Source organism: Rousettus aegyptiacus, unplaced genomic scaffold (assembly GCF_014176215.1).
Source record: "Rousettus aegyptiacus isolate mRouAeg1 unplaced genomic scaffold, mRouAeg1.p scaffold_m13_p_12, whole genome shotgun sequence".
Lineage (NCBI taxonomy): Eukaryota > Metazoa > Chordata > Mammalia > Chiroptera > Pteropodidae > Rousettus > Rousettus aegyptiacus.
Window position 1 is genome coordinate 10,579,950 of NW_023416287.1, and position 19,650 is coordinate 10,599,599.

At 52.3% G+C, this 19,650-nt stretch overlaps 3 protein-coding genes across 5 annotated transcripts; 1 reads left to right on the plus strand and 2 right to left on the minus strand.

Moving 5' to 3' along the window:
• Positions 1 to 85: 85 nt before the first annotated feature.
• On the minus strand, positions 86 to 5,747 carry SNX21 (sorting nexin family member 21). Of its 2 annotated transcripts, XM_016152370.2 has the most exons (4): positions 5,609 to 5,747; positions 5,084 to 5,348; positions 4,423 to 4,580; positions 86 to 1,192 (listed from the first exon to the last, which is right to left on the minus strand). In XM_016152370.2, the coding sequence occupies exons 2-4, from the start codon at positions 5,340 to 5,342 to the stop codon at positions 518 to 520; spliced, it is 1,092 nt and encodes a 363-aa protein (XP_016007856.1). In that variant the 5' UTR covers positions 5,343 to 5,348; positions 5,609 to 5,747; the 3' UTR covers positions 86 to 517. The 2 variants fall into 2 exon arrangements, with proteins under 2 accessions (XP_016007856.1, XP_036085243.1); XM_036229350.1 differs by having other exon boundaries at positions 5,084 to 5,732.
• A 3,514-nt stretch (positions 5,748 to 9,261) lies between these two features.
• TNNC2 (troponin C2, fast skeletal type) lies at positions 9,262 to 12,151 on the plus strand. The gene is made up of 6 exons (XM_016152374.1): positions 9,262 to 9,347; positions 10,816 to 10,867; positions 11,007 to 11,150; positions 11,252 to 11,366; positions 11,519 to 11,655; positions 11,982 to 12,151. The coding sequence occupies exons 1-6, from the start codon at positions 9,345 to 9,347 to the stop codon at positions 12,011 to 12,013; spliced, it is 483 nt and encodes a 160-aa protein (XP_016007860.1). The 5' UTR covers positions 9,262 to 9,344; the 3' UTR covers positions 12,014 to 12,151.
• Positions 12,152 to 16,403: 4,252 nt separating this feature from the next.
• On the minus strand, positions 16,404 to 19,606 carry UBE2C (ubiquitin conjugating enzyme E2 C). 2 transcript variants are annotated; one of them, XM_016152450.2, is made up of 6 exons: positions 19,424 to 19,606; positions 18,880 to 18,907; positions 18,039 to 18,125; positions 17,260 to 17,464; positions 17,095 to 17,154; positions 16,404 to 16,653 (listed from the first exon to the last, which is right to left on the minus strand). In XM_016152450.2, exons 1-6 carry the CDS (start codon positions 19,522 to 19,524, stop codon positions 16,595 to 16,597), a joined length of 540 nt encoding a protein of 179 aa, XP_016007936.1. In that variant the 5' UTR covers positions 19,525 to 19,606; the 3' UTR covers positions 16,404 to 16,594. The 2 variants fall into 2 exon arrangements, with proteins under 2 accessions (XP_016007936.1, XP_036085245.1); XM_036229352.1 differs by lacking the exon at positions 17,260 to 17,464 and having other exon boundaries at positions 19,424 to 19,586.
• Positions 19,607 to 19,650: the final 44 nt, after the last annotated feature.

The window sequence follows — 19,650 nt, forward strand, 5'->3', positions numbered from 1 at the left end:
CCTTCTTTCCCCACACCTGTGGCAGGAGTTACAGTCGAGGGCTGGGCCGTCTGTCCCTCGTATTCAATAAAGAGACTGATACCACTGGAGCTGCTGGCCTTTAATTCTCCTGGGCCAGAACTGCAGCCCTCCCTCCAGCCATCAACTCCAGGACTCCAGAGACAGAGTCCCCAGCCCTTTGGCCAGGGTGCCCTGCTGGCTTAGAGGCCCAAGGGAAGGAGAACACTGACCCTGACCTAGGACACAGCCCCCAGCTGTTCATAAGCCAGAGAGGCTGCATCAGAAGTCCTCCGTGCACCATCCCGGGCATTCCCAGCCAAAGCTTGTCCTGAGCCCAGCTCAGCAGAAGAACCATGTTTCCTCAGTCTGCTACAAATTCTTTGTGGAACTTCTAGGGGTTCCCAGTACCCCCTTCAGCCTCCCAACTGTTGTCCAGGTCCTCATAGGCCTCCTACGCAACCTCCTAGCCATCCTGGTGCACTGCTTCTCCCCACAGTGGTCTGAAGTGTAGGCAAGGTTATTCTAGTACCTCCTTGATGAGCAATTCTTTGAGACTAGGGGGTGGCGTGGGGGTCAGGCCTGCCTCCTGCAGGGCCTGGAGCTGGGCCTCTGATTGGCGTTTGTCCAGGCCCAGGCGCCAGGAGAGCCGGACGTGGGCCTCCAGAAAGGGTGCCAACAAAGGGTGGGGGCTCTTGTCCCCCAGCAGCTGTAGGGCCCTCTCACAGCATGCCCGGGCCTCCCCAGGGTCCTCCAGCTCCTGGTGGCACACAGCCAGCCCAGCCAGGGTCAGCAGAGGGCGGTCTGGGCCTGAGGGGGTGCCCAGCTGGGCCTGCAGCTGCCAGGCATTGGCCCAGAGTGCTAGAGCCTCACGATAGAGGCCAGTACAGGTGAGGCTCTGTGCCCGTCGCAGCTCAGGCAGCACAAAGAAATCCTGCAGGTCTGGGGCATGACGCAGCTTGGGGACTGCCTGCAAATGGCTCAAAAACTGCTCGAAGGCCCGGCTGCGGCGGGCAATGGTCTCTGCAGTGAAATTCCGGCGCAGGCGCTTACGGGGGAAGGAGATGGCAGCCATGGGGCCTCGGAACTGCCGCTGCAGGTTTCGGTGCAACCGCTCAAAGTCTGAGTAGCGGCGAGAGATCTGGGCCGGCTGGCGATCTGGTGGTTCTGGACCCATCACGGCGATGGTGTAGAGCTGCAGGGAGAGTGGCGGTCAGGGCAGGTGCAAGTTGTCCATGAGCCCCTACCATCCCCACACCCACACTTCCAGTTCTGTTCCCCCACCTCTTCCCTTCACCCCTGAGATTGGGCCCAGGAGGGTGGGAGCTGCTGGAGCAGCTAGGGAGTCAAGTCCCATCTTACCTGAGGCTCGTCTGAAATGACTCAGGCCCAAGGCAGCACAGGGAGAGAAAGACAGAGATGAGCTTCAGTGCCTGGAGTTGCTGCCCTTTGCCCCTTCCAGAAAGTACTCCCTTCCCACAGGGCAACTAGCTCTTCTGACAGCCCCTCTGGAAAATGAGGGTGAGCTGAAACCCAGGTCGATCTCTTGAGCCTCTGAGCCAACCTTTAGAAACTTCGTTCTACTCGGGATACAGAGCCCCACATCTCTAGTCAGGTTATTCCAACCCAGACCTGGAAGACAGGTCTTCAGACACCCTGGAAGCCATCACTGTGAAAAGTACATGGGACTTGGACTCGAGTTCTAACCCCAGGTCAGCTACTCCCTCACTGTGTGACATTAGGCAAGGCAGTCCCCCCTTGGCATCTGCTTCCTTCTCTAGTGAATAAAGCATTGCCCCAGGTTAGTGTTTACTCATGTGTGGAACCTGCATAAATGTTAGTCCTGAGATTTCTAGGTGGTATGTGTTAGAGTAAATAACACTGAATCAGAAGCAGGAGGTGATTCCCCCCTGATTTTCTTCGAATCTTACTGCAAACTGAGAAGCTCTCAGCTTGGTTTTAAAAAGCACTTCACTAACACTTCTCAGCTCCATTTTTAGAAAAGAGCCAGAAAATGAATCTTGGGTCAGAGCCTTTGGGCAACATCATCCAGGCAGAGTTTAACGACACTGTTTCATTTTCACTCCTTTTATTTTTATGGTTATCTTCTCTATGGCAAGTGAGGCTTTCCACGTACAGTAGAGCTATAAAGTTCTTTTAAACTTAAGCAATAAAAAAAAAAAAAACAACCACCCCAAAACAAATTTATTTAAAGGAAAATGTTAAGCAAAGAAAGTACAAGTAGCATTTAGATGGGACAAAAATTGTGAAAGTGGGACTGGAATGACTGATGTTTGGAAACACCGAATAAGATGACCATGAAGCTTCTCCCAGGTCTGAGAACCCGAATGTGGATTAATCTATAAGAATGTTGAGCCAGCAGGTTTAAAAGGGGAGATTAGCAAGTGTTGGATGTTAAAGGCATACCAGCACCAAAGCCAGATTTTTCTCTCAAATTTGTTCTATGAAACTGCCAGTATTATAACCACCCCTGGTCGATCAGGTTTTCCTTCTCTATTCTTCTCTTGACGATTCAGTGTACATTAACATTAAGGATTAAAAAGTAAAACTGTGAAGAAACTTACTTTACTCTCATTTAACTCTGCATTCCTAAAACATACTAACTGCAAAATGTTTTTTTTTTTTTTTTCAAGGAGCAGTTTATTAACATTTTAGGAAAACAGTTTTCTGTAGAACCACTTCGGGAAGAAACAGTCTATAATGACCCCTTACGTTCATCTGGCTTTAATTTTTATTTTTCATTTTTATGGACAAACACCATTTGGTATCCATTATCTAATCCGATCCTGTATTGTCCTGCCATGATAGCTAATGACAGTAGCTCCATTAACCGAGCACCTGTCCTGTGCCATGCATTGTGCCGGGCACTTCACATCTAATTTCACTTGATCATCACAACAGCACTGCATGGAAGGTGTCCTTACTGTGACAGCTGAGGAAGCAGGCTCAAGGAGGGGACGAAGGTTTCGAAGACTTCTCCTAAGTCACACAGCTGGGAAATGGCCCAGCCCGGATTCAAACCCAGGCCAATCTCATTCCTAAGCCTGTGCTCTTAGCCCCCAGGGAAAGTTCAGTTGGGATTTAGGGTTCCCATTGGACAAAGGAGGTGATTTGTTTCCCTGTCACTGACCAGGGCATATTTGGCCCTCCTGCTCTATCTTGTTATTCTCTTCCCCAGGGCATACTTGGCCATCCTGCTCTATCTTGTCATTCTCTTCCCGAGTCCACCTCCCCACCCCCCATACCTCCTTGTTTCCCAGCTGTTCCTCAGGCCCTTTTCCTGTGCACAAGGCCTGGCCAGGACTTTCACCACTTAAGATTAGATTATTGGACAATCCCTGCTCAAATTGAAGCAGTCACCCCATGGGTGTGGTTCTTGTTTACTAATAGCAGCAGAGAGGGGTGGAGAGGCCCAGATGTGGGATAGGGGCTCCAGGCCCCCTTCCTGCTGAGTCAGTAATGGAGGATGGTAGTGAAGAGGAGGGAAGTGAGAGGCGGGGAGCTGCCGCTGTCAGGACATAGTCAGGTCAGGCTGGGTTTCAGGCCTGGCTGGGAGCAGGACCCGGCAGACCTCATTTTCTATGTCATTTACTCCTTTCCACATCTATGGAAACAGGGCCTCCCAGACCCCTCCCCCACATTGCTCTTCACCCATACCCCACCAACCCCCTAATGGAGCCCTTAGGACAAGATTATCTGTACCCAGTGAGTGCTGCAGGATTGATTCACCTGAGCTGTAAGGTGGCCACGACAGACCCTAGATGCCACGCATTTTTACTCCAAAGCTAAGTAATAATAATAGAGCTACGTTTTATTTTACGCATTTTCTTGAGCACTTCACAATGCCAGGCACAGCGCTAAGGGCCTTTCTGTGCACTGTCTCATTTAATTCCTGTGACAATCTTTTGCATTATTCCCATTGCTCAGATGAGGAAATGGGGTCATCAAGGTTATACAACTCACCCAAGGTCAAACGACTGGTAATAAGTGCGATTTGAATCAAGTCCTGCCTCCGAAGCCCGTTTTTTAAACCACTAACCAGTGCAACCTGAGTCTCAAGTCTGATCCCGATAATATTCCTTCCTGTGTGTCCCGCATCTTGCTACAATTTACAAACCCCTGGCGGGGAGGGGCGAGGTGAGTGGGGACATACATACCAGTTTTTATTCTCAAAACTAGGGTAGAAGGCAGGTCCATAATTCTTTACCCAATCTCGGAAAAGCTGTCATTGCCAAAGGACTTGCTCAAGTTACATCCCCTTTCTGGCCTGTTTCCCATCTTTAAATATGGGCAGCCATTTATGACGACAAAGCCAGATACCTTCAAGGAAGTTTGAGTCTCCCTTGTTTTCTCTTAGCTAGACTTGTAGACTCACAGCCCAGGGGCTCCTGGACCCTCACTCACCACGTACTTGGAGGGGGGGTCCTTGACCACGTTGGCGCTGGTCACCTCAAAGAGGAGCCGCTGGGGTACGAGCGTGTTTCGTGACTTCTTCCAGAAATCCTGCAATTGCCGTGGCAGGAGCTGACTGCTCCGCTGCCCATCAGGTGGGGAGCTCTGTTCTGCATGAGTACACGACTAGTCACATCAGTGAGCCTAGGGCCAGGGTCACATAAGCCACGTTCCATGACCTCATTCACCTGTCCAACAGGTGACATAGCTTTATCCCCATTTGTCATAAATGGAAACTGAGGGCCAGAGAGGAGCCGGATGCCAAACACCGTGCCTGGCATACAGTCGGCAATAAATAAATATCTCTACCCCCAAAACATCCTTCGCACATTACCATTTGTACCCCAGACTGCACATGTAATGCCCGCAACAGCTCTGAGATGGGAGTGATTTCCTCCGTATGACACTAGGGAAAACTTAGCTCAGAGAGGTGTTGCTACTCTCTCAAGGTCACACAGCCGAGGGGTGGCTGGGACACTTCAAGAGTTTCAGAGTTTTAGAGTTTTGGCGGGATCAACTCAGAGCCCGGGACAATCCCGGGAACGCGGCTGAGGTGGCGGCCTAATGAAGCCGAACCCCAGGGTCCTCACCCACCTCCGCCCTCCGCACTTGCCTGCGTCTTCTCCCGACGCCCCGTCCCCTGCGGGCAGCGGGTCAGCTGCCTCCTCCTCGTCCTCTTCGTCCTCCTCGTCCTCGTCCTCGGCGCTGGTGAAGCTAAGGGTGCCGCTGAGGCGGGAGGACAGGCCCTCGGCGTCGTCGTCCTCCAGCTCCGAGCTCTCCGGGAACTGCTCGGCCTCCGCGCCGGCCGCCACCTCCCCGGGGCCGTCGCCGGCCAGGGCGTGCCGCAGCCTGTGCAGGAGCCGCGAAGCCATGGCACCCTGGGGGGAGCGCGCTACGATGGGTCCTGGGCGGGGACGGGAGGCAGACCCGGTCCCCACGCCGGGAGGAGGAGGGGCGGGGCCCAGGCCGGGGGAGGGAGGGGCGCCACGGACGCCCCGCCCCTGCCCGATGGGGTACCGCGAGCCCCGGGGCTCAGCTCTGGTCGCTGTTCCCTCGCCGCCGCAGCTTGGGGCCGCGCATTCCCGGAGAGGGGCCCGGGACTCCCCCCGCGTGTCTTCACACGGTATCGCGTCTCTACCTCCTACATCCTGCGGTGCACTCAGGGGCGCGCCTCTCCCCAGGGGTCCCGGTGCAGCCTCCGGCGGTTTACTAAAGCCGACTGGGCTCCGCCGGGCCCAGCTGCTCCGAGCGCCGCTCCGGCCGCTTCCTGCCGCCGCCCCGCCCCCAGCCCCGCCCGCTCCCCGGAGCCGCCCGTGATTCCCGGGTCCTTGGATCCACGAGAGACTTGGGAATCCTGGGTAGGCCTGGGCCCCAGGCTTCCTGCGGGACCGTCCCGGATCCCGATCGCGAGGGGCTTACCCCGTCCGTGAATCCTCCCACCCCTCCCGGAGACCCAGGCTGGGCCCCAGTTTAGCTCCCAGTTTGCACCCAGCACTCTTTAACTTTCCAAAGTCATACAACAGTGGGAAGCCCTTTCTCTCCAGTGAGAAAACTGAGGCCAAGAGAAGAAAACCCTTGATCCGGCTTGGAATCTGACCTCGCCGAACCTAGGTTTTCTCATATATAAAAGAGGAACCATTAAAAATAGTACTAACTTTACGGCTCTTGGAAGGACCCTAGTCCAGTGCTTGGCACAGAGCAGTGACTGATGAAATGATCAGCTACTTACATGATTATCGTTTCTACAGTGTTCACAAGCTTTTACAACCTCATTTGAGCCTCACACACAGCAAGCAGGCAAACGGGTCAGCTGAGACCCAGAGACGCTGAGTTACTTGCACAAAGTTACACAGCTTGCCAAGAGGTTTCTGGGTGTGGAGCCTGGCAGCTCAGGTCTCGTGAGTTCTGCATCCTGTTCTTTTCCCACAAATCAGGCCTGGTGATCTCAGTAAGGCCTCGAAGAGGCTGTGTTTTATCTTTTACTTGGAGGGCGGCAGCAACAGGTCAAGAAGACCCAGCTATCAGTCCCTAACAGGGCAGATTTTACTAGTTATACAATGAACAAATAAAATCTTTCTGACAATATCTTCTACCCATTTAGAACGGCATAGGAGAGGGGGATGGGAGAAAGAGCTTTGAATGGAAAACCCACTCTCTCCCCTCCCGTGTGGGGCTCGCATATCTTGAGGTTCCACCGTGTCCTACAACCTATTCTAGGCACTTTGCATGGGGTCACATCTCACCCCTACGACATCCTGGGAGGAGGGCGTTACTGGACAATAACGGTCATTTTCAAGATAAAGAAACTGAGGTAAATTGGCTTTCCCAAAATCCACAGCTAGGAAATAGGGAAACTAGGATTTAAGTCCAAGTCTGTGTCATTTCAAAGCTCTAACTACTCTTCATCCAACTTACCAGCAGGGTGTTGGGGGAAAAGAGACACATCATTCATTCACTCACTCAACACTCACTTATTCACCAGACTGATGCCTTGGCATATGCCTCACAGGTCTGAGTACAAAGCAGGTGTTCATAAAACGATGGATTGTCAAAGCAGGAGGGTCGCTCAGAAATCTGGTCTGGCACTCCGTTTTCCAGATGGGTGGCCTGAGGCTCAGTGAGGGGAAGGGTTGTACCCTGGGTCATGCAAACAGGGCCAGAACAAGATCTCCTGATGTCTCATATTCCCCACTACTCTTAGACTCTGCATGGATATCTTCCTACCACCTCCCTGAGAGATGGTCCTCAAATTCCTGCTTGCATACATTGCGTAGCAGGAAACTCATTACCTCCTGATGCTGCCCTTTTCCATTGTTGTTCAACCATGACTCTTAGGAACTTCTTTCTTATAGTGAACCAAATGCCATTCAATTCAGTTATTCTTATAGAGAATACAATATTTATTGAACACTTGCTCAGCGCCAAGTGTTGGGTGCTGGGGAATGCACCGGAGAACAGGAAACCATATCTGGTCTTTGGAACTCAGAACAGGTCGTGATCATTTGGCATGCTCAGTGCGATGATTGAGGAAACTGCTGGAGACCACCTTGGACTCTATTGGCCTGAGTGTAGGGGAGGAGGGATCCTGGAGGAAGTGACGTTAAAGCTGAGAAAGAAAATAGGGAAGTAGGCAAATGAAGAGTGGGAAGATGGGGGTTCCTAGCAAGAAAAAAAACAGCATATGCAAAGACCTAGAAGCTATAAAAGGTGGTATTAGCAGTTGTATTTTCATCTTGCATGCAGAGCAACATGCAAGGTAGGGAGGAAAGAGGAGTGAGATTAGATGGGTCAGTGGGATTTTGTGTGGCCATATTGAGTTTGCACCTTATATATTTCTCTGAATAAATTAAAGAACAAATTAATGAACAAATGGTTGCCGAGAGTCCCACACTCTCTGTTCCAAAGGGATCAAGTGCTTCCAATGTTTGCGTCCGAATTGGAATCCCCTGGGTGTCATCGCCCCCTGGCCCTCTGCCTGGCTCGGGGAGACCTTATTTAGCCTGGCCTGACTCAACCGAGCTTTACTTGGGAATGTCTATATATAGGGGACGAGGGCGGCCCAGTTGCCACTGTCCATCTGCCTTCCTTGGTGTCCAGCCCCCTTTCGCTGTCCCCAGACTCTGTGCTCAGTGGTCCCAGTGCTCTTTCTGTTGCCTTAGACATTGTCCGTGAACGTTGCCCACTTCCCAACACCCAGCCTGGACCCTGTGCATTTTCAGGCTGTGCTCCCTTCAGACTTGACATGATCTGCCCACCCCTTCACTCTCCAGAGGGCCAGCTGAGCATCTTCAGGCTTCACCAAGTTCTAGCAAGGGCCTGCTGCCCCTTCACCTACTTAAAGAAACCTCCCCTGCTCTCCCTCCTCTCCCAAAAGGTGAATCCCCAAAACTCTTTCCCTGGAGAAGGTAAACTTAACAAAAGAATCTGCTTTCAATATTGATTTCTCCTCCAAATGCACACCCTGTTTCCCGGACTCCTGCATACATTTCTCCTGGAAGGGTCCCCCAAGGGGTGTGTGTCCCAGCTTCTTCTCAGTCAGGATTGATATGAATCCCCAACATGACTGTAAACCTTTACGATTTACAAAGCTTCCCAATAACAGGGGAATAATAATAGTCGTCACCTCATAGGGTGAGTGCTAGATGAGATCATGTAGTTAAAATGCTCAGTACAGTGTGTGCGTGTTGTAGAGGTTCCATGGCTGTCACTTTCCCCTTCTCTGGTCCCCCGACCCTTACCATGGTTCAGAGACAGGACATTCCGCTTGCCAAGCACTAATACTATGTGGCCGACACAAGCTGGGTGACTTATACCTGGGCTCCTGTATATGACAATCTCTCTGTGAGGGAGGTTATGAGTATCCCCAATTCACAGATAAAGAAACCGAAGCTCAGAACAGCACTGCAACCCATCCAAGGTTACACAGCTTGCATAGGCAGGTCTTGGATCTTGGGTTTTGAACTTCAAGGCCTGTGCTCACCCCACTCCACCAGGTAGGCTCACTTTTCTCTATTCTGATTGTCCTTACCCATCTTAGAGCAAGTGTGCTTCTTGGAGAGGGCTTGCTAAGGCAGTGGAGCAGGGTGTGTTCTCCTCACAAGAATCTAGGACGTCAAGACCTGCCACCTGCTCCAAGGTTTCAATTTCTCTGCAAGGGCCCTTGGCTAAATTAGGTAACAGGCTAGGACTCTGAGAGGAGGGGGGCTCACTGCCCCCAGGATCTGATTGGACAGGGCATCTAGTCCTGGGGAGCAAGGAGGTGGGAGAAGAGGGTGCCCCTACAAATCTCAGGAGCTGAAACAGGCCAGGGCATCTTTGGATGGTGAGTGTGGAGGAGGTGACCCACAGCAGAGAAGTTCCTGTCACTAGCAACCATGGTAAGGACAAGAAGGGACTTTATCCCTTTGCTTGCTGGGGTACTTTGGGGACTTTTTCAGGCCAGATCTGGGTGCTATGTGGGGCAGTAACTTGGATGCTTGAAGATGAAACATGAAGGTTCCTGAAATCCAGGAGTCTAGGAGGAACTCTGTGAAGAAAGCCTTGAACTTCTGTTAGAAGGGAAGGGCTGGGCTGTTCCAGGTATTGATCCTCAAGGTGTGCCAATTCCCTGCAGACTTTCTGAGACTTCCAGCAATGCTAGTCACAGAACTGTAAGGGAGGGGGGTGCTTAGCTTGCATCTATCTTAGCTTGGTAAAGATGCGGACCCTGAGGGTCAGAGTGAGTCACCCCATGAAACCAGTGGCAGGAATGGAAGCCTGGCCAAACCTCCTATGGCCAGTGAGAGAAGAAAGACTCTTTTGGAAGATAAGTGGACTTTAAGGGCCTTGAGCCAGCTCAGGAGCTCCAGCTCCAGCTCCAGCTCCAAGGATGATGAGATGGGGCAGAAGATGACAGGCAAGACTTAGAGAGACCCCAGCCTCCCAGAGAGGAGTTTTGATTTGGAGCTATCTTCCTCTGAGATCCCCCTCCCCACTACACTTCAAGGAGTAACTAGACCCTGGAGGCCAGCTGCTGTTGCCCTCAGCAGACTAAAATTAGCCTGGCCTCCTGGCATGGGCAAGGAGGAGGAGAGGAGGATGCGGGGCAAGAAGGAGGGCCAGCTGAAGAACTCCTGGGACACCTCAGCCCTTCCTCACCACCAGCCACGGTCCAAAGCCCCCTACCCAGATGGCTTGGATGTGACCGGAAACTCCCACAAAAATCTTATTTTCACCCCACAAGGCCCCCATCACATTCTGCCTGGCATGAATGGCATTTACTCCAATGACTGAATCATAAGAAGGAAACTTAAGATCTCCATCTCTGAAAGTTTCCAGAAAGGAGGATGAGGATGTGTCTGACTCTTCTCGGTGGTCCCAGTGCCTGGTCTATAGCCTGACACTTAGTAATGCTCAATAACTTGGTGTCGCATTATATATTTGAGAACAAACATTTACTGCGCACCTATTAAAGTACTAGGCACTGTTAAGAACTAGAGAAAATGGGAAAGCGTGCTGAAATGGTGCTGGCACTTATGTAGTCCTTTCGCAGCTCCGATTTCATTTTGTCCCTGAAAAGCTGCTGAGAAGAGGTGTGGGATGAGGGGACATTAAGTGACTTGCCCGAGGTTCCTGACTTGACCTCTGTTTAACAAGTGAGAAGGACTTGGGTTTAAGCTGTTTCCTCCCTTGTTCTCTAAAGCTGGAGTCAAGGAACTGTAGGAGGCAGAAGGGGTGGCTAGTTTGGAGTTGTTCTTTCTGATGACCAATGGGAGCACTTGGGGGGGGAGGTTTTAAGGAGACAGGGGTTAGGGCAGGAATCACCCCAGGGCTGCCCCTTCTGCCATCTGACTCTGTCTTCTGCAGACGGACCAGCAGGCTGAGGCCCGGTCCTACCTCAGCGAGGAGATGATCGCTGGTGAGTAGGGGTAGGCCGGCTCGGTGTTGGGATGATGTATGCTGGGAGATGTTTGGTGTCTGGGCAGGGTAGGAGGGTGCATGTGAGGCTGACAGTTCAGTAGGTTTATCTCAGCCCTCTGCCTTCCTTCCCCTCGCAGAGTTCAAGGCCGCCTTTGACATGTTTGATGCTGATGGTGGTGGGGACATCAGCGTCAAGGAGTTGGGCACGGTGATGAGGATGCTGGGCCAGACACCTACCAAAGAGGAGTTGGACGCCATCATCGAGGAGGTTGATGAAGACGGTGAGCAGGTGGCCCTCTCAGGCTGGGTTCGAGGGTGGTGGGGAGAGGCGGGCATCCAGGCATTGGGGACGCAGGCTTACTCTTCCACCTGCTCCGCTCAGGCAGCGGCACCATCGACTTCGAGGAGTTCTTGGTCATGATGGTGCGCCAGATGAAAGAGGATGCGAAGGGGAAGAGTGAGGAGGAGCTGGCTGAGTGTTTCCGCATCTTCGACAGGTGCATTGAGGGCCTGGGAGCCGAAGCAGGCTGAATCTGGCCCATAGGTCGCGAAGGTTCTCAGGGAGAGGGTGCGGGAGGGGGCGCGGAGTGTGGCCGGGACAGTGAGCCCCTACTGTCCCTGAGTCCCTCCCTGTCCCTCCGCCCCAAAGGAACGCAGATGGCTACATTGATGCAGAGGAGCTGGCTGAGATCTTCAGGGCCTCTGGGGAGCACGTGACGGACGAGGAGATTGAATCCCTGATGAAAGACGGGGACAAGAACAACGATGGCCGCATTGACTTCGACGGTGAGGGAGGCGAGAGAGTGGGGAGCCGAGAGAGTGGGGAGCCGCGATTGGAGCCCGCGGGGAGCGTCGGGGGCGGGGCACCCTTGCAGCCGGCACCTACACAGGATAGCCTTGTGGGCGGGGCTGGGCGTAGCCTGACCAAGTTCCTGCGGTGGCGGGTAGGGACCTCCCCCTGGTTTTGTGCAATTTATCACTGAACGCCAAGGCACCTCCTCCGCGTGGCCCGAGCCCTGGCCGGGCCTCACTCGCCCCCTGACACTGCGCACCTGGCGCAGGGCTTCCGCGTCTTGAGGGGCCCCCCTGACCGCCTGTTCTCCTTCCCGCAGAGTTCCTGAAGATGATGGAGGGCGTGCAGTAAGAAGTGGGCCCTCGCCTCCACCGAGACCGCGCGATCCTCGGGCATGGGGGCTCCGCCCCGCCCCGTGTCATTCCCCGCCCGGGAGGGAGGCGCGGCCCCTTTGGGGATCCCCTTCTAGAAGGAATAAAAGCAAATGTTGCAAAGCGCGTGGCTGAGTAAGGGGAGGACCGAGGAGCGGGTATCAGTGGCCGCCCGGCTGGGCCGCGGTGTAGGGCGCCACCTCAGTTGGCGCCACCCGAGCGCCCTCCGGCTCCTAGGAGAGGCGACTTCAGCAGCGGGATGTGGAAGGGCGCCGGGTGGCAGGAGCCCGGGGCGGCGGCCGCCAGGGTGCAGGGCGTCGCTCGACGGGCTCGGCAGGTTCGCGGCCGGTTACCAGCAGCCGGCTCTGGGCGTGAGCAGCTCGGCGGACTGGCTGCGGCGCCGAGCTGCTCACGCCCAGAGCCTCCTGGCTGCAAGGGTTTCGATCTGGTGGGAGAGCCGGCGGCCCGCAGAGGGCGCCAGGGACGGCGGGTAGAGGGAAGGCGCGGCAGCAGGCTGGACCCCGGGTCAGACCGGGGTTAAGGCTTTCTTTCCCCACTGACCCTCCTTTCTGGAGCCTTTGGGTCTCGGGCGCACGCCACCGGGCCGGCGATGGGAGAATGGGTGTCCATCTATCCCAAGCAACATTATTCCCGCTTGACCTTTTCCACTTCCTCTGTTCTTCAGAGCGCTTTTAGGTGCTCCGTACTGGCGGTGGCAGGGCAAGGTCGAGGCACCCCGCCAGGAAGGTTCTGACCTCATCATTTCCACCCTGGATGCCTGCCTACGCCTGGTCTCCCTTCTTTCGGCCCCATACGAAGAGTTCAACAGAAGGCCATCAGTATGGTCTAGCTAAAATGAAATCTGACCTGACCATTCCCCTGTATAAATCTTTCAAGGCTCCTCATTGCTTCTAGAATCAAATCCAAATTCCTTCCCCTCCCTTTCTCAATTCTCACAGTCGCCCCTCCCCTCGCGGGCTCCAACCAAACTGGGCCATTTAACATTCCTGCTGTGCACAATGAGGTGCACCTTCAAGCCTTTGGGCCTTTGCACTACGGTTCCTCCTCCTCCGAACGTCCTTTCTTCCTTAACAAGCCTGGTAAATTCATCAACCCAGCCGAGATACCATCTCCAGGAGACCAAGACCCAGCTCCGATACCATTTTCTCCACCCTCGATCCCTGTTAATTGGACGAGTTAATGTGTGCAAAGTGCTTAGAGCAGGGCCTGGCACATAGTTTCAACATTTATTAAATGCTATTATTAATATCGTTATCATCATCATTCTTGAATGTTGAACTCTACTGTTATCCATTGCTACAGCCCTCCCTCTCCAACTCATTTCTGTTCTCACCTCCCATTCACATTTCCCAGTTTGTATTTCCAGGCACGATCAGCTCTGGGGTTAATAATCATCACGATTGACTGCCTACTGTGTGCTGTGCGCTGTGCCTTGCAGGCATTGTCTCATTCATTCACACAACCCTAGAAGCGCATGATCTAATGAGCTTCATTTCATAGGTGAGGAAACTAAGGCCTAGTGAGGTGAAGTACACAGGCACACAGCTCATAGCTTAGATAGCTTAGATGATATTGCTCTGTGGTAGAAACAGGAGCAAGGCTCTTAACTGCGATACCATCTACCTGTTGACAGTTCAATCTACCTGGATGTCCTGAGTACTTCAGACTGGCTCTGACCTAAACTGACGTCCCCCTCCTCCTCCATCTTGTTCTCCTGCGTCTCCTATTTCAGGGATGGTACTCTGAGGGATGAGGCCCAAATCAGGGATTCTGGAGCTCATCTCCCACCTCTAATTTACTTGCTGTGCTCTGCTACCTTCTCCTTACCATTTCATCCCTCCTCTCGTGCCCACTCAGCGTCATAACTTACCAGGCTGTTGATAACAGTAGTTGACCTCCTCTCTACCATTTACTCCCCAGACAGATGGCAGCTAGAGGGATCTTTTTAAAACCACATCTGATCATGTCACTGCCCTGTTCATGGCCTCATTAGCTGCCAGTTGCCCTCAAGATAAAGCCCAAGCATTTTAATATGGCCTCACAAGCCCTCCATAACCTGACATCCATGCTACTTCGCCAGACTTTATTCCTCCCCTTCTGTCCATCCCCCTGAACTTTCCGAGAAGTGTGCTTTCTTATTCCTGCCTTAGGCCAATCCTTCTCCAGAAAGCCTTCCTCGAATCTCCTAGTCTTCCTTAGGTGTCCCACCTCTGAGCTTTCACAGGAGCATGTGAGCCTAGCACCCCGCATTTATTGAGTGCTTACTATGTGCCAGGTGCCATCATAAGGTCCTTCATCTGTCCGATGAGGTAGCTACTCATATTTCTATTTTACAGAGAGGTTAAGTCTAAATGCCCAAATGTATACAAGTAATATCAGGGTGGAGTGGGGATTCTAACATAGTTCTGCCTACCTGGTCTGAGCGCTTAACCACCTCTCTATAGCACTTACTCTACCCTATGAATGTGCCTGTCTCCCCCCTGAACTTCAGCCTCTTTGAGCACAGACTGTCCTTTTCCCTGCTTTATGCCCAGCCCCAAGCATAGGGCCTTTACCCTGTAGGCACTCAATAATACTGAGTGAATAGGAATAATCATACTTTCTAATACTTACTGTGCTAGGCTGGCTTCTTTTTGTTGTTCACAGGTTAGAAACCTAAATCAAACTGACTTAGCATCAAAAAGGGATTGTTGGTTCATGAAACTCGGATGCCATGGCATGAACTAGAGGCCAGTCTCAAACAATGTCACCTCTCTCCATCTCTCAGCTCTTTGTCTCTGCTTGGGTTTCTTTGATCTGTAGCTGTCTTCACCAGCAGCTCGGGGTGACTCCCTCTCTTTTAGTAACCCTATTAATGTAAAATAATTTTACTTTATCAGCAATTAATTCTAAGACACTGATTGTTTCTGAACTACAGTGTAGAGAGTGTGACTGATTCGAGGTAGGCCATGTGACCATCTGGGGTACCAAACATGGTGATCAAGGACCACACAGGGAGGCTTCCTAAGGCAGAAGAATATACGTCTGCCTTGGCCAACATTTGTTAAGGACCAACTCAGCGCCAGGCTCTGAGCTCTGCTCTTTTCAGACCTCCTCTAACCTGGCAATTTTCAAGTTCAAGAGCATTAGAATCACCTGGACAGATTGTTAGGGCTAAGGATGTGAACCTGTGCTGCCGGAAGGAGCACACCTGGAGAACACTGCTCTATACCTTTAACTAGATCACAGAAATGACAGCTGACTAGAAATGCAGAACCTCAGGTCCTAACCCAGACCAACTAAATAAAAATTTGCATTTGAACAAGATCCCAGGTGGATTTATATGCACTTTAGATTGAGAAGCACAGCTCCAAGGAGAGAGCCAAGGGCATATTTTTTGACATGAGGAAATTGAGCAGAGGACACCAAAATTCTAATACCAGTTCTGACAACTCCAATTTTCACATGTGGCTGCTTGGTGGGGGTAGGGCAGGAAAAGGGGGCTGGGATAGCAGGAGTCAGAAAAGGGGTCGGTGAGAGTCTTCCGGGTGGGCCCCTTGCTGTCTTCTCCCCTCTCAGGCCTGCACAACCAGCTGCAGGCAGAGCTGACCCCAGGTTCGGTGAAGAGACTGAGACCTGGGCTGTGTTGGAGTGCACCTGGGTGATTTGTCCACCTTGGAGATCTCCCTGCAGTACCTAGGCTGGGACCATCAGGGGCCTGAAATAGGCCAGTGGAAAGATGGCCTGAGGGGCTGGGGGCTGGGCCAGTAGTGCAGTAGCTAGGGATGCTGCTGGCTATTGGAGCAGGAAGTAAATGTGCCCCCTTAGTGTGGGGAGCCATCTTTGGGGAACCTGGGTCAAGGGGCAAGTCAAGAGCCCTCCTGAGGGCTAATGGGGAAGGGGTTTTTCCTGGCTGTCTCTGCAGGTCTTGGGCCTGCTGCAGAGCGACCTGAGCCTTTTTTGTCCTTTTTCAGGACCAGAGCATCTACTGTCAGGTGGGTGACTGGTTCCATGCGCCCCCCCACCCCACCCCACCTCTGGTCTGGTTCAACCTCATCTGCAACACAGCTGGAGCAGCTCCAACAGTCATCTACACTTCCGGTACATGTCACAACTCCAAAGAGACAGGCATTTTGTGACAGTCATTTTATAGATAAAGAAACAGGTACAGAATCTTAAAATAACTAAGGTCACAAGGAAACAAATCCAGGTCACTGGTCCTACAGCCTGGACATGCTGAAGGTCAAGTGCTTCTTCTTGGAGAGAGAAGCAGGGACATGAGCCAAGATCCCAGGAGTCTGAATCTGCCGCCCCTGGGCACAACTCTAGGGTTAAGTACAGGGCAGCAACTTGTAAAAAACAAACAAACAAACAACCCAAAATGTATTTATTTAATATATTCATCACAGGGGCTCAACCAGAGACTTAATTTAAAAACAAATAAAACAAATATGACACCACAGCTGAAGATACAGAGTCCTATACAGAAATCAAGGAAAGGACAGACCATCTAAGGAAAAAATAAAAAGACAGCACAAGGAGAGAGTCTGGACAGCCCGGGTCAGGGCTCTTGGCTGGAGACTTGCTTTGCGTAGGTTTCTTGCAGGTACTTCTTAAAGGCTAGAAGAGAACAGGCAGGTCTTGGTGAGTGATGGGGACAGGAGTTAAGGTGGGCAAGAGAGCAGCAGGAAGGTAAAGGTGGGAGTTTTGAGGGGACATTCTCAGCACAACAAATTCTCCCTCCTGGACTGGCTCCGCTCCAGTGAGACTGGGGAGAGGACTAGGGAGACTTGGTGAGCAAGTCATTTGCACGAAGCTTTGCCTTCTACTTAAAAAGCCTCTCAACCTACATTCATGTGGAAGGGGTTAATTTTCTTATATATATTTTTTAACCACACAGGCAAACTAGAAACATCAAGGCAGAGGCAGGACTGGGTTATCTGGGTTGATAAGCCCCCCGCCACTACACACGCATCCCCAAGTCACTGAGACCCTTTGGTTTGAGGAAGCCTTTGAAGGCTGGGGAGGGATCACCCCGTGCGAGAAAGATGAAGGACCCACCTGTGGGGTTTTTCCAGAGCTCGGCTGCATGTGTGTTCAACGGGCTGTCAATATTGGGTTCTGAGGGCAAAGAGAAAAAGAACGGTCAAGGGGGTAGAAGAGGCTAGCTGTGGAAGTCCTGACAGGTTCCCAGGTTGCAGGGGAGGCACAAGTCTCAGAAGTCACCTCCTAGCAGGCTCTGGATGGAGAGCAGGATGGTCCTGACGTCGTATAGGGCAGACCACTTGTCCTTCAGGATGTCCAGGCAGATGTTACCCTGGGTGTCCACATTGGGGTGGTAGCAGGGCGTGAGGAACTTCACGGTGGGTGCATTGTAAGGGTAGCCACTGGGGAACTCTAAAGAGAGCTTATACCTCAGGTCTTCATAAACCTGGCATTGGAGAAACAGAAGTGGGGAGTAAGCTTCCCATCCTGAGTTTTGTATCCCAGCCCAAGCCCCATATAAGGGGCATACTGGGATCTTTGAGTTTTTCTGTGACTTGACAGAAGACAGTCTTACACTGGTTCTGGTGCTGCCTCTCGTATCTGGTGGGGACATCAATGACCCTTTGGTCTAAGGGCTGTAAATTGGCATCCTGAGGGTTACCACAGCTGTGCTTTTTAGTACAATTAGATTAGTTGCTAAGATGTAAACATTAGGAGATTTGGGGCACAGATCTGGATTTTGGACTTATCTTGGAAGCTGCCATCTTGATACTTGTGCACTCTCATTTGCTGAAGTCTTTTCCATTCTTTTCCTTGCTATCTGGCTCCCTTAGGAATCTAATGGAGAATGCTGCTTTAAACCAACCTTCTTACTGTACAGAGGGAGAGACCGGGGCCATAGGCTCAGAGCATGAGGACAGATGCATAGGAGTGGGCTGCCTGGCTCAAGGCTTGAAACATATCCCACCTCTCCCCAGACCCAGCAAAATCATACTCACCTACCCTAACCCTATACTTACTGTGCCAGCTGCTCCATGGATGGTCCCCACCCATTTGAAAAGGTTGTCAGATTCAGGGAAGGCAGAAATTCCTTTGTCACCAGACATCTGGGGAAGAAATAGCACTTGCTGGGCTGCAGAGTACACTTCTAACAGTAGATAAACCCTTACCCCTCAATCCCATCAATTTTGACTCAAAATAAAGCAATCAGACCAAATTAATAGGCTTTTCTGAAGTGGTTAGACTATTGGGACTGAATATGCCCCTCTAGGGAGGAGTATTGGGATTATAAAGGTTCAAGGCCAGGAGGGAGGAATTATGCAGGGAAGCAGAAGGCAGCTCTGTACTCACAATCTTCTTGGTTGCTGGGAATTCAATTCAACATTCTATTGAATGCTAGTTCCACACAAAGCCCTGACTATTCAAAGACTAGGGTTATATGATACGGATATTGGAGAATTTGAGTCGAATATGCAGGGTTAATGTAGAAAAGGTCATCTAGGAAGGAAGTACCCCAAAGAATGACAAGACTAGAAATACTAAGGGTGGAGGGTTGGGTGTGGGTAAAGCTTAGAGCAAGGAAGTAGGGCAGGGCAGGACAGGGGAAGGCCTTGTATGGCTTCTGGGAATTGTATTTTAGAGATAACTTAATTGTGGGGAGATGGGATTAGGAATAGATACTGCTGGAAGAAAAGGTGTAGGTGGGGTGTGTGAATTTCTTTCCAGGGGAGAGCAAACTGGACCCATCTTTTCATCCCTGTGTCTAGCAAAGCGCCTGACTTAGGAAAGGAGGCTACTGATAACTGAGTACAAGCGGGAGGGGGTGCCAACTGGCTGAGGACCTGGCAGGTCGTCACTCACCATGAGGGTCATCAGTTCTTGCTGTAACCTGCGAAAAGAGCATTCTCAGTCATCTGGGAGTCTGGCTGGGTTAGGGCTCCAGGTGGTCCTATCTTCTACCCCAGGAGCTGACAAGGAGACTTCGCTACATCCTGAGGTGAGACTCGGCTTGGGGCACACTCACTCTCTTTACCACAGGAGGGTCCTAGTGAGTCCTCACCCTGTCACTTCCAGGCTCTTACAGGACGGTTCTAGCGTGTTCCTTAACCTCCATGGCTCCTCTGGCGTCTCTCCCCGTGCCAGATCTCAAAATTTCTCCCCTCCGCCGCCCCCGCAAAGTCACCGAGGGTCCGCGGCAAACCTTCATTTTGACTCACTCGCGGAGGATCCTGGCAGCGTCCCCCACCTTCTGTCCTCCTTCGGGAGGGTCTCTAAGGGCAGCCCAAGCTCCTAGAGTGTCCCCACCCCTCCATACATCTCAGTCGCTCCAGGGCGGTGGCGGGGGGGTCTCGGAAGCCTTCGCTGTGGGCCCCACTGCCCAAGGTATTACCTCCGCACCACTCACCTCTTGCCCACAGGGCCCCGCGCGGCGCCCCCGCTGGGCTCGGCTCCTTTACGGGCGGCGGCAACGCTGGCAGCCGCTGGGTCGCGGTTTTGAGAGGCCATCCTGGCGGCGCTGGCAGGGTCACAGAAACTCGGAGTACAGGACTGTAACTGCAGGGCTGCAGGCCCGCCCGCCCGCGTTTGAATTGTAACCCTCAGGCAGCGCTGGCCAATCAGAGGCTCGCTTGG